The sequence below is a fragment of the Mytilus californianus genome, unplaced genomic scaffold (genome assembly GCF_021869535.1).
Source record: "Mytilus californianus isolate M0D057914Y unplaced genomic scaffold, xbMytCali1.0.p SCAF_10, whole genome shotgun sequence".
Classification (NCBI taxonomy): domain Eukaryota; kingdom Metazoa; phylum Mollusca; class Bivalvia; order Mytilida; family Mytilidae; genus Mytilus; species Mytilus californianus.
This window is the reverse complement of record NW_026262582.1, coordinates 30082219-30096178: the sequence shown is the minus strand read 5'-3', so window position 1 is coordinate 30096178 and position 13960 is coordinate 30082219. Positions and strand designations below refer to the sequence as shown.

The window sequence follows — 13960 nt, the reverse complement described above, 5'->3', positions numbered from 1 at the left end:
ACTTCGATATAACCAACTAAAATGCTAAATAGGGTCTTCATTTATGTTGTGTTTTATATTTTAAGAAATAAGACTTTAACCCATTTTCTATCTGATTTCTTGAAGAATTATTTGTTTTATATTTCATATCTCTATAATGAGATACATACAATACTTTCCCTTACAAAACCTCATCAAACGGTATGAGGCTTATAACTAAGTACACCAGACATGCGTTTCGTCATAATAAGGCAAGTGTCTTGAGAACGGTCACAATCATATTACGTTTATACTTTGAAAAGACTTTACTATAAGATACACACCATCGGTACTTATGTATATAGTGCCCTTCTTTAGTTTTTTTTGTTTGTGGACTTTGCGAATCATTCGGGTTATTATCTGATACTAAGGTTGAACTGCCTTGGGATTATCATTTTCCGATCGGTGTCTGTTTGTAGTTTTTACGTTATAAAAATAACATTGTAATTTTGTTCTGTATCTTTTGTTTTTGCTTCTTTAAAATGATATCAGTGTTACCACTTTGAAATCCCCCTTTTACTCATTTTGTAAACGCAAGCAATGGTGTGATTGCAATATTGTTATTGGTGCAATTTTGGTATATTTACAACATGTATATCTTACAGGTAAATGCTTTATGAAAATATAAGTTATTGTTTGATATACCTATAGGGGTAAAAATATCATATTGGTATTTGTTTTAGAATGAGGTTGAACAAAGACGACATGACATATTTGGAGAAATCAACAAGATGTTTCACAAAAATCCATTGATGCAACAATTGGTGATTGATGATAAAATATTTGTAAACGCTAAAGACAAATATGATCCAGAAATGGCGAAGATCAAGGCCGCTATCATCAGGGAATCAGATAGGCAACCAACATGGGGAGAACCCCTTCCAAAGTGCTTTATCCCGTTAGAGTTAGAATGTTCATCGTTGGTCAGAAGCAACATCCCGCTGATTACACTAGAACATCTAAAGAAAATAAACTCATTGCAACCTATTAGACCGTTGTCAGAAGCTGAGTTGAAGGTTTTTCTGAAATTTCAACATTCGATTGGCAAGTTATTGTACTTCGATGAACATAAATTGGACGACCGTATCATTTTGTCTCCCACTCTTCTTATCGATGCATTTAAATCAATTGTTACAGATTGGCAATTTTGTGAAGGAGACAAGAAAAGAGAAGAAATATGGGATACAATGGGCAAGACAGGGGTGGTATCAAAACAAGCAATAGAAGGCGTTTGGAAAGGAAAGAAATATGTAAAATTTTACCAACACAAAGATTATCTATTAAATGTCATGACCCATCTAGATATATTGGTTGAACCAAAGAGATATGGTTCTGATCACAACCGTATCCCTGCTGATTTCTACTATATTGCAAGTATGGTACGAGCTAAAGATGATACTGGATACCTTCAGTCTACGGGCTTCACAAACAGGAGTATTTCCATAGCCTTTGAACCGTCATCATTTATGATACCTCCTGCATTATCATTTAGATTTATAAGTTACTGCCTATGTGTCTGGGCAGTGAAAACACACGGCAAGACCAACAAGGAAATGTTATTCCATAGGTCGGGGGTGTTCACCATTGATCCGTCTTTAGATATGTACATTGCCTGCGAAGATGAGATTATCATTGCCCGTCTTGTTCATGCCACATCAAACACACTTATAATGAGGGATGAAGCTACCAGCATCTATGAATGTCTAACGTCAGCCTTAGAGAAAATAAGTCAGCTGTATATTAGAGCAAGTAGCGACCAGACTCAAGCCAGTGATGCATCTTTTATAACCAGGATATGTTGTAACTCACCAGATATCCCATGCTTCTTCAAAGTCATCGATCTAGCAAACACAGACCAATTTTGGATATGTCCTTCACATGGCATTGAACACAGCATACACACAATTACATCGTGGATTACAGAAGAGGTATTACTGTGGATTCATTATTATTCGTTGGATACCAATTTTCGTGGTTTTCGTTGGTACAGGTGAACCACGAATTCAAATGTTCAACGAATTACAAATGTTAATTTGTCTTTGTATGCAGAGATTTGCAAAACCACGAAATCAAATATCCACGAAAATGCAAGTGTTCCCCAATCCACGAAAATTGATACCCACGAAAATAAATGAATCCACAGTAATATATGTTATGGAATGTTTCTTTTTGAGGGGATGGAAGTCAAAATACTAAAATACACACATAGTTCGATTCGACATTCAAATTTTACATCGTAAACTTGCTTATCGTTTAGAATTATGTCAAATTGACCATTAAGATCCGAGAAAAAATGATATTTTTGTCAGTTAACCAAAAGGTAGTAACTTAACGATAATGTTGATGATCAAAATCAACACTTTTTTTGGGTGAAATGCTAGAAATTGTATTCCTCCGGTTTTACTTTATCTGTCGTGCCTTTAAAATAGATACACATTTGAAAATGAAAAGTTACGATGCATATCTACTCTGAGATTGAATTTAGGTACTAAAAGGGATGATTCTTTATTCCAAGGCAGTATAGACAACTGATATGCTAATACAAAAATAATTTGTAAATTTTACGATCGTTTTCCCATTTCTATCCCATCAATTTGGCGGTAAACCTACTAATAATGTATACCGAATGATGTATAAAATTAAATAATTACCTTTCAATAAGTTTGTAATTTAATTTTTTTCTCAGGATGAAGAGAAGTGTACGCCAGGGTGTACAGGTATTGTATTTCAATTGTCGAATAACGTATAACGTCATTTAAAGTTTTATGTTTTGACACATCTTTTGGAGGACTACTAGCTTTAGTAAATTAAGAAATTTTTACATTTTGATAGTTCTGTACTCATATAAAACAGACAACTAGTTTGATGTTACTATTGTATGTATTAATGTACATAATTCGTGTTCGATTAAAATACGCTGATTCGTATCGTTTCGTCTGATAGCATGAGAACTGTTCGACAAATCATTTTCATATGTTAACAAGTTGTTTTTTTTTCTGATGACAAGATTAAGGACACCTTTAATGTCGAAGAGTCTCATTTGTATTGTCTCAGTAAGCTCTGCATCAGTACTAACGTAATGCAGTGCACACCTTTTACAATTCGCAGTTGATACCTTGAGAAAGTTTCAATAAACTATGCTTTCAACTACGTCAAGCAAATTTGACTTAATATGGATATGGCTATTCTTTGCGTAACATTTGTAATTCTTTAATTCGTGATTTGTCGATTCAACATTTGTATATTGATCATTAGGTGCTTCATTTGTGATATGTTTATTTGTAATCTGTAAATTGCTAAATTGTACATTTTTATTTTGTAAATTGTAGATGTCGATTGGCATCTATGCTTTTATGTTATTTGTAAAAGCGTATTATACTTGTAAATCGACACTTTTCTAACGCGATGAGTGCAAAGTAGGTGATTTGTTCATTCGAAATTTGTACATTCATTTTATGCTACATTTCGTATTATGATAACAGATGGCGACGCTGTCAGACTTTCTGTATCCTTCGGAAGGATACCAGTTTCGAAATGTAGATAACGTTGATGAAGAAAGGTAAATTATTTTACAACTGTACCATTTAATATTAAAGAAAACAAACCGTTTACGCTCTGTGTCAGGGTTATTATTGATATGTCTGACCAAAATGAAGAAGAACCCTAACACTGTTCTTTATTAGTGGAAAGTGTGACCAGTTAGAAAAAAGGGGGAAAGGGGGACACCCGAAATCAGGGGTGGGGTGAGGGAGGGTTACTTGCCATCCTTTTGGGTACAACTGTGCCGAATGCACTTGTCAAATCATACCCTGTTCTTTACAGAAAATATTTGAAACATGCCGTGTTCTAGACACGCTCAGAAAATTCAAACCCTGTTCTAGACAAGCTCAGAAAATTAAAACAGAGGCGGAAGGACCTTTTTCGGGAAATCGGAATTGGACCTTTATTTTCACGGGAATTCAGGATTTACCCCTATCAGGATTCAGGAATACTGTAGCACCTAATGATCAATATACAAATATTGAATTGACAAATCACAAATTCAAGAATTACAAATATACAAATCACAAATGTACAAATCACACAGTAACAAATTGACAATTTACGAATTAAGAATTTTAAAATTACACAGTTACAAGTAACAAATTGGGAATTTACCAATTCAGCATTGTGAAATTACACAGTTACAGTTACAAGTTACAAATTGGCAATTTTACTAATTTACAATTTTGACTCTGTTGGCTTTCCATAACAAACTATTGAGGTTGAATGTTCATAATGAAGGTAAATTAAGGAAAGCTTTATGGACGCTGCAGAAATATCACGTGTTTCCTTGATTGGTTATATTGGAGTTTGTTTAATGATTTATTAAAAAAAAATTTGCTTTATCCCGTGTGCATATGATTCTCAAATGATTTTGACAATTTTTAATTAATCATGTAAATGTTGTCAATTTTCATTGCGTTATCGTCGAATTATGTGTTAAATATTTTCAAGTATTAGTTTTTGTTTACTAATCTCTCTCTCTCTCTCAGACAACTGTTTTTTTTTTTTTATCTTATGTATATATGTTATTCAGTTTGATGATAAATGTTGCATATAACACAGTGAATTGTAAATGTTACATGTTTTAGACAAATATAATGACTAAGAGCAAACGGCTGATATGTATAGAAAAGCATTAAATTATAAACGGTTCGATTCATAAATATATGACCCGTTACCAGAATAATGTCTAACATTATATCGTAGACACATATTTCTGCTTACCTTTCTGTCCATCTGATTGGGATTGACTTCTCAGTGGTCGGAACGAATGTTAAGAATATGTGAAAATTTTCTGATGCGAATGTTTTGCCTTGTTTGAAGATAATATTCATCAGTTAGTTTTAGTTTGCAATAATGTTTTATGTATCAGTTTTTCTTGTTTTATGTTGTTTGTACAAAATATGCGTTTGTCTGTTTCAATGTTGTTTATTTCACAGTAGTATGTATCTGGATATTATGTTTCGGTGTTTTGGTAAGAGTTATCTCTTCAAACTGTCTAATAACTATCTTAAATCTTTTTTAAATAACAATCATGTTGGTATTTGATACGTATGCAGTATTTTCGATACAGTTACTAAAGAAAAGTTTCTGAAAGCGACACCATTAGACCTACACTTACGTCGCCTGTCGTTATTGTACAGTCCATTTGAAGCTAAAGAGCTGGCAATACATTTGGGATTGTCGAACAGGGACGTTGAAACCATATTAGAAACTGAAGATCCAAAAACAGCAAGCTTTGAAATATTGAGACAATGTCGAGATAGCAGGATGGTGTCATTTAAACACATCAAAGAGGCATTAGAAAGAATTGGGAAAGAAAGTATCCACATACTTTGCAAGGTAAATACATTTTAATGAATCACAACATACGGTAACATTGTTTGTCTAATCATTGCATTTTTGTTTATGTGATATGTTTTATAACAATATTAGCCTGAATATATAAACCAAAGACAAACAAATTCACAAAAAAATCCTAATATCGCCTATATTATGCATATCGGGGATATACAAGTAAATATGATGAATATAAATGTAAGGTGAAAACACAATTTAAAACCAACAACATGAAAAACAAAAAATATTGTCGGAAAAACAAATATAAAATTTATAGGATATTTGAATCACGATGGTGGTAGGCAATGGAATATTTCATTTCAATTAAAAGTGTCTTCATAACACTATGAAAGATATGAAATATGATTTAGTGTAATGAAATATATACATCATTTGAAGAATAGGACAATCGACTGTACTAGTGTGCATTCTTTTACAACCATATTGAGGCTTTGAAATTAGACAAAAGTAAACATTACAATATGATCAGAACAGCTCTCATACCTGTTTGATGAACATCGATCAATCTACATAAATGCATTGAGGATAATAATGGTTTTCTAAAGCAACACATTACAGACTATAACAAGCATCAATAATGTTATGTTATATTTTCCAAACATTCTCCCTGAGAATAGAAAGAAAAAACACAAAGTTACCTGTTTGACACACATACAAATTGGCAGAACTAATGTATGAATTGAAGCACATCTTGATAATAGACCGCATAACATTTATGTTACACACACAGAAGTAATTAGAAGAAAAATAAAAGCCTGTATCTCTATTCTGACAATTCTTTTTTTTTTTATTTGATATTTAGTATCCTGATATCTTTTATCATTTGACTGTATTGTACATCAAAACTGCTTTCAATCATATAATAACAGTTGTGTATATAATATCTTTTTTATTATGTCAGCTTGTGAAAGGCCAACCTATCGATTTTGGTAAGTAATGTGAATCCAGTATTTTTTTCAAAAAGTGTAGTAATATGGTTGTGGATATAGATTGTCCTTAATATTAAGAAGCAATTTTAAGATATGTATGTATTTTATTGCATAGTCTTTACACGTATAAAAATATCAAAATAGGTTCAACAAAACTTTAAACGTAAAACAGAAGTACCGTAAATTCAGAAAGTAATGCAACGTTTTGATAAATGCGAAAAATGCTTAAGATTTTAAGAAGTGATGTTCTGTCACAAAGTTTTTGTAATCGCAGTAATGAGATGTCACATTTTTGCTAGTAATCAGTGATTCCGATATTAAATGCATGCATTAATGTCTGAATTTACATTATGTACATTCGACAAGTTATACGATTGATGATGTTACCCTAACACTCCACACTATTGTCACATAGGCAACAATAATTGCTATGTTCAGTAGTGCTGTGATTCACCAATGGCCATGGTCTTTCTGTTGGCTTCTGTACAGTAATATAAATAACAATTTTTAAGACTTCTATAGAATAACATGCAATGCATGTATGTGTCCTTTGCATCTATAAGAATTTAAAATACAGGTATCTCCTTTAGAATGTGTTTGAACATAAATTAGAAACATCAATAATACCTTACTTGATATTAATAATTGCAATTCCTAAAATAAGACCAATAGCTTATCTATGATTGTGTTTTCATAAATAGTTTTCCAGTTTTCGAAATTTTCTACTTGAAATTTTATTCATGTAGCAAATATTTTGTTTTTATCTTTGAACAACACAGACATGGAACCTGAGAAGTGGGATCTGGTACCTACAGCAGAACACATTGACAGATTGGCTCCATTGGTAGGAAAGAACTCCCTCCCGTTCCTAATCGAGCTTGGAATGGATTTTCATACCTGGGAACAGATCAGCCACAGACAAAATGAAAGAGATTTGGTAAGACTGAACCGGGACATCTTAGAAGAATGGAGATTTAAGTTTTGTAGAATGCACAATCTGAAACCAACTTTGAGAAAAGTCGCACATGCATTCAGTAACATTGGCAAACATATAAAAATCGTTGACAACACATTATCAGATTTATTTTAACTTTTTAATATCTTTATTCAAGAATGATTTTCTCCTGTATGTATCTGGTGCAAACTAATTCAAGATTGCATATAAATTATTTCAACATTTTAAGAAATTGAAAAATAAACAAACATTGAAAACCATGTGGTTAAGAAATGATTTTCTTTTCAAATGTTTTCTCAATTAACTCTGTAGAAATTTTCTTAATCTCTATTAAATTGGTATATCCTACCTGCAAGGCACAAATTGTAATGAAATTCCAAATACTTGTGCTTCGAAATTTTCACTTTATGTACAAAGTTGGATTTGTTTCCCGCATTGTTTGTGATGACTTTGCAAAATATACTAAAAATGCGTGACTTTTTTCCAGAAGATGCACGACTTTTTCTTCTCCTGTCATCCTTCATTGCGATTTTTGGGTCTTCTGTCTTGTTATTTCTCTTTATTTGCAAACAACTGTTCTACACGTGTACAAGTGAAAGGTTTATCTAGTTAAAGAACCAGATTGAACCCATCATTTGTCAGGATTATAGCAATTGCTTTTTTCACCTGATCCGTTTATATCTATCGTTTGATTTTGTCAATTATATGGATTTCCTTAATCCTATTTTATTGTTTTCATCCAGTGTTCACACCCCTAGCTATGTCATGTCTTAGTTTAACGACGACACGTTTTATCCCAGGTCATATGGTTCACATCAAAATACTTTTTTTTTTTAATAATAAATAGTCGTGTTTTACAATACTAGTATACTAATCATCATGGATATATTGTATCATATATACACATAAACTGTAAATGACTAAATTAAAAAGGGTTGTGGTCATTTTCATTTCACTGGTAATGTGATATTGTAAATCAATGTATCCGAGATATCATGACACAGTGCTTTAGTACGCGTTTCGTACTATACTAAACGTGTGTTTACCATTAAGCGCAATAGAAAAACGCACATTGGCCGTGTTCATTTACACAAATTGCATGCAATGTACAAGCAGGTAACTACGATTTGTGGAGGAATTATAACCACCACTTTTCTTTTGAATTTCCTATGTTTTTGAGCTCTAGATTTGAGTGTTATTTTTATTCTTACGTAACTCCTCATATCAAAAACAAGCTTTGAAACAAAAATACAAAAATAATTTTTTAATAATCTTTTGCTTTTGCTTATTATCAAAATTATGGCACACGTTGCTTCCAACCTTATTTCGACAAATAATGTCACCTTTAGCATGATATATGTAGCATCTATATATGAGCTAACAATTACATATTTTGTGTAGACCAGATGGTTATTTTCTTAGGTTGTTTAAGTGTTTGTTAGATCATTATGTGTCAGAAATGTGAACGATAAGCATTCACAAGTACTCTACACTCCATGTGATAAATAATTGAAAGAAACAGTTCAACAATGTAAATGTATATACATATTGTGATATTTTTATTGCAAAGGAGTTAATAATTTGTGAAAGTTTTGTCCATTTAAGTTTTTATATTTTGCTGCTTATTTTGTTAGACGCACAGTTCATAACTCTATTGTGCTGTCGTAAATTAATTTTAGGTGTTCGTTGTTATTCTGTGGTATACATGTTGAAATGTATTATTATATTATTTATTTTTCTATTTCTTTGTCCTGAGTGTTCTTGCATTTATTTGTACTGTATTCCTGCCACGTAATGCTGTCATTTTAACGGTATTTATAACATTGCCATATAAGCGGGAGGTTTGGCTAGCAATAAAACCAGGTTCAACCCACCATTTTTTCTTAAAATGTCCTGTACCGAGTCAGGAATATGGCAGTTGTTATCAAATAATCCGTTTCTATGTATGTTAGCGTTTGTTTTTGTAGCAATTCAGTGATTCTGTTGTTCCGTTGTTTTCCTCTTATAGTTGTAATGGTATCCCTCAGTTTTGGTTTGTGACCCGGATTTGTTTCTGTTAAATCGATTTATGACTATTGAACAGCGGTATACTACTAATGCCTTTATTTACCAACAAACAATCCATTTATCGTTGTTTTGGGTTTTATATTGATGTAGAACTTGTTTTTGAATATTTTAGATTTGCAAAAGTCCCCAAAGAATGAGTGATTGCTGGTCTCAAGTTTGTGACATACATATGATAATGTTCAAATGAAATCTCATAAATCGTTTAAGATAACAAATCAAGGTCACTAAAACAATCAAGTAAACCTTTGTGAGGACGCTCGCATCACCACAAGACCCACATTTTCACTTGGCAAAGAATATCTCTTCAGATTCCTACGTTCAAATACCTACAACTCCTTTAAGAGTCAACCGATAAAAAATTCCTGTGGATATGGACATCTACACATTATGTTCTTATTATTTACAAAGTCTCATAAATCTGTTTTGCTGGTTCAGAGGAGTTGCGATGACAAACTGTTGCAGCAGTAGGCCAACATTCTATGGACATAAATCATGAATAAAAAAAATGAATCATAATTGTCTGTAGTTATGCATATCTAGATAATATGTCCTAATTAACTACAAGGCTGGATGCAATTATGGTGTGTGGTTTCAGAGTAGTTGCGATGACAATAGAAGGACTGACGGTCTGTGTTCCGTGGGGTATAATAAAAATAAGGGAAATATTCCTGGTAACTCCTTTCGTAGCTTTGACGTGGTAATATGTACAAACTATTGCTTTGAATGCTTTTATAATTAACCAATCGTGTATCTATAAATAATCCAACTTACTAGCAAAAAAGGCAAATCAAGAGGCCAATCAAAACCATAAGTTTAACAAAAACAACATTATGACAAAAATGAAAAAAAAATGACGTAAAGACAAACAACTGTTAGATGTTATTTAGAACAAAATGACTGTTTCAGACTTAAATTTGTTTATTAGTGCTAGAAGCATATGTCCTTGTGCTCCTGTTAATACCCATGTGATGATAAGCGTCATCAAGTGCTGCTAATAAAGAGAAAACAAAAAAACAGATTGCGAATACGACACGTAGAACATAATCGAACTCATCTGTTGCATAACTAGTCATCACGGTCAACAAAGTAATGACGCCATTGCTAAAAGAGGGACGAAAGATACCAGAGGGACAGTCAAACTCATAGATCGAAAACAAATTGACAACGCTATGGCCAAAAATAAAAAGACAAATAGACAAATAATAGTACAGATGAAACAACATAGAAAACTATAGACTAAGCAACACGAACCCATCATTGCTAAATCATTTTGAAATTTAAAATTAATAAATAAAATTGATTGCAGTAATATTTCAATCACTATCTACAACATTTTATAATATTAAGACATGTCATAAAACTCATCAACACTCAGGGTGGTATTAATGAGGACATGTTTTTAGAAAATATTTTTTTAAACATGATTAGTTTATCTTATAGACAAACCCAGTATTTATTATATTGGCTACAAAATTTAGTATAACATTAAAGTATATTTTCTCAACTTGTCTTCCAAGTAGTATATTCAAGAAAAAGAAAAAATTTCTAAACATAATATAACGATCAAGCGAATTGCGGCATTGCTGTTTTTCGTAGCACTATTACGTTAAATTGTTCTATCGGTTATCAAATATATTTAGATAGCTTTTTTACTGATTCTGTCAAAATATTGAAAAGTATAAACAATTGCATGTAGAATTATATTGTTTGAATTGCCATACTAATATAGCTTTTGTGATTTCTTTATATACATATGTGCTTTATAATAAACATACTCAAATGTTGTTGTTTCTGTAATTTATGGTTTGTGGCTATTCATTATTTGTTAAAAAGGGTGTGCTACCCATCTTCAAAGATACAATAAACAAAAGCCAATGTAAAAAGAAATGGACAGTGTATATACAATTGGTTATCCTTTAGGATGTTATGACTATTTAGTTCGCTTGTAGTGTAGTGTAGTTTTCAAATCGGAGGACTTATTGTTGTATTGGATACCTAAGCTTCACAAAATTCGTACAAACAACGGTACATTGCCGGCTCATCGGCATGTTCGACGAAAGAATTGTCCATTAGATTGACAACAATTGTGTCCGCAGTGAAAGAGGGTCTTGAGAAATACTGTGAAACTCGCTTAGTGGTATTAACCATATGTTGATTCTAAAAAACTCTAAAGAACTTCTGGATAATTTTAAATCTCGATCTTTCTCTGAAATTTGTTTTATCAAAACTTTTGATTTTTCAACCCTGTATACCACCATGTGAAATTGAAAAATCGTTAAAAAGAAATAATCCACAATGCTTTTTAACATAAAAATGGTAGCATACGCTATAAATTTATTTCTTTAGGATAACATACGGCATATTTTGTTAATAGTGAACAAAAAGGTAAAACATGCTGGAACAAGTGATCAGTATGCTAGAGTTTTTATTGGCAACATATTTGTTGAATTTGGCTGTAGACTTTTTCAACAAAATGTCGGTATTCCTATATGAACGAACGGTGCGCCTCTCCTTGCCGACCTCTTCTTATTTTCATATCAGTCGGAGTTCCTCCAGACACTTGTCAAAAACATGGTGATCAAAGAAGCCATATCATTTAATTTCACATACAGATATATTGATGATGTTCTTTCCATTAACAGTCCAAACGTTTCTGATTAGGTTCCATTAATATGTTCTCAAGAACTAGAAATTAACAGACACGACTTCCTCTGACTCATTTTTAGAGTTATACCTTGAATTTGACATACGCAATCATCTCAGTACCAGAATCTATGACAAACGAGACGATTTGAATTTTGAAATTATCAATTTCCCCCACCTTAGTAGCAATATACCAACTTCACCTGCATATGGGATATACATTTCCCAACTAATTCGATATTCAAGAGTTTGCAGCTGCTAGTCAGACTTTGTAAAACATCATCAGTGTCTGAGCAGAAGGTTGAGGAACCTGGGTTATACCAAAGAACGTCTTGTCCTTTTTCTAAAAATGTTCATCAGAAGATACCATGACCTTGTTGATAAATATTCCGTATTAACTTCACAAATAATACACGATGTTCTTGAAGTATATATTCTAGGTACTGACGTTGATTATCAACTTAATTACGTGTTGTAGTGTTCTTTAATTTGTCTTTGTAAATTATGACTTTAACTGTTTAGTCTATGTTTGGTAATATCATTTGACGTGGCTCGGTACTTATACATCCCGTCATTGTGTTATTGTGCTATGGTAAATATTTGTATTCTAGTCTTTCGTATCTACTAATCTGCTTTGTCTATATGCCTTTTTGTTTTTCTTTGTCGACATATTTGTTTATGTTTATAGTGATTAAGATTATAACACAATGTTGACTGCTGTACCCCAATATTTGACATGTTTACCTACTATGTATGTTTGTTTTGTTCACACATTGTTGTCAATGTAACGGAATTATATGCGACTATCATTCAAGAGGGAGGTTTAGCTAGATATAAAGCCAGGTTGACAGTTATTATCCATTTGTTTGATGTGTTTGAGCTTTTGATTTTGCCATTTGATGAGGGACTTACCTTTTTGAATTTTCCTCAGAGTTCAGAATTCTTGTTATTTTTACTATTTAGGGATGTTTTCATTTTGACGTATATTCATTTTAACATCAGCATTTACACAATAATGTTTTTTTCAAAAATGATGGATCCAATACTTGGCTGACACATATTGTCTTGAATTGTAAACAAATCATTATATTTACTAGGTAAAAGGACCATCATTTAATGAGTTTTGGTATCTTGTTAGATCTCTTGACTGTGATGATACAACGGGATTATCTATGAACCATAATGTCAAGCCAAAAAAAAAACTTTAAACAAGAATAACTGCACAAGTAAAATACATATATGCGAAATACAAACAATTCGAACCTACATTTAGAATGCATACTCATATATCATGAGATAGGAAATACTTGAGTATTCTCAGTTAATCAAATTTCGATAATACATTGTATTGACTATCTGTTATTTTCAAGTAAACACGAATAGATAGTTATTCCTATGAGTCTTTTCATCAACTAAATAAAGGCAACAGTAGTACACCGGTGTTCAAAAGTCATAAATCGATTGAGGGAAAACAAATCCGGGTTACAAACTAAAACCGAGGGAAACACATCAACTATCAGAGGAAAACAAAGGAACAACAGGAACACTGAAGTGCAACAAAAACAAACGCCAACATACATAGAAACGAACTATTTGATGACAACTGCCATATTCCTGACTTGAAACAGGACATTCTAAGAAAAAATGGTGGGTTGGACCTGGTTAAATGGCTAGCTAAACATCCCGCCCTATGCCAATGTTAAAAAATATCGCTAAAATGACAACACTACGTGACAGCAATACAGCAAAAACACACGCAAGAACACTCATCACAGAGAAACGCACAAACAAATAATATAATAGTCGACACAAGATGCAAACCACAGAACAACAACGAACATATTCCATCAACGACAAACACCACAGGATATCACAAACAATGACACGCTTATGTAACTAACATGCAATCTCGAACTTTATACAATTATTTTCACAATACTCG

The 13960-nt window shown here is 32.3% G+C and overlaps 1 protein-coding gene across 1 annotated transcript in view; it reads left to right on the top strand.

Annotated features, from left to right (window-relative positions):
- LOC127717916 (uncharacterized) overlaps window positions 1-8485 on the top strand; it is a 28176-nt gene extending 19691 nt beyond the window's left edge. Inside the window, exons 7-11 of the mRNA XM_052223782.1 lie at window positions 702-1946; window positions 2705-2735; window positions 5138-5406; window positions 6326-6353; window positions 7133-8485. Coding sequence (XP_052079742.1) covers window positions 702-1946; window positions 2705-2735; window positions 5138-5406; window positions 6326-6353; window positions 7133-7443 — 1884 coding nt within the window. The 3' untranslated portion in view covers window positions 7444-8485. The remainder of the gene's footprint in view (window positions 1-701; window positions 1947-2704; window positions 2736-5137; window positions 5407-6325; window positions 6354-7132) is intronic.
- Window positions 8486-13960: the final 5475 nt, after the last annotated feature.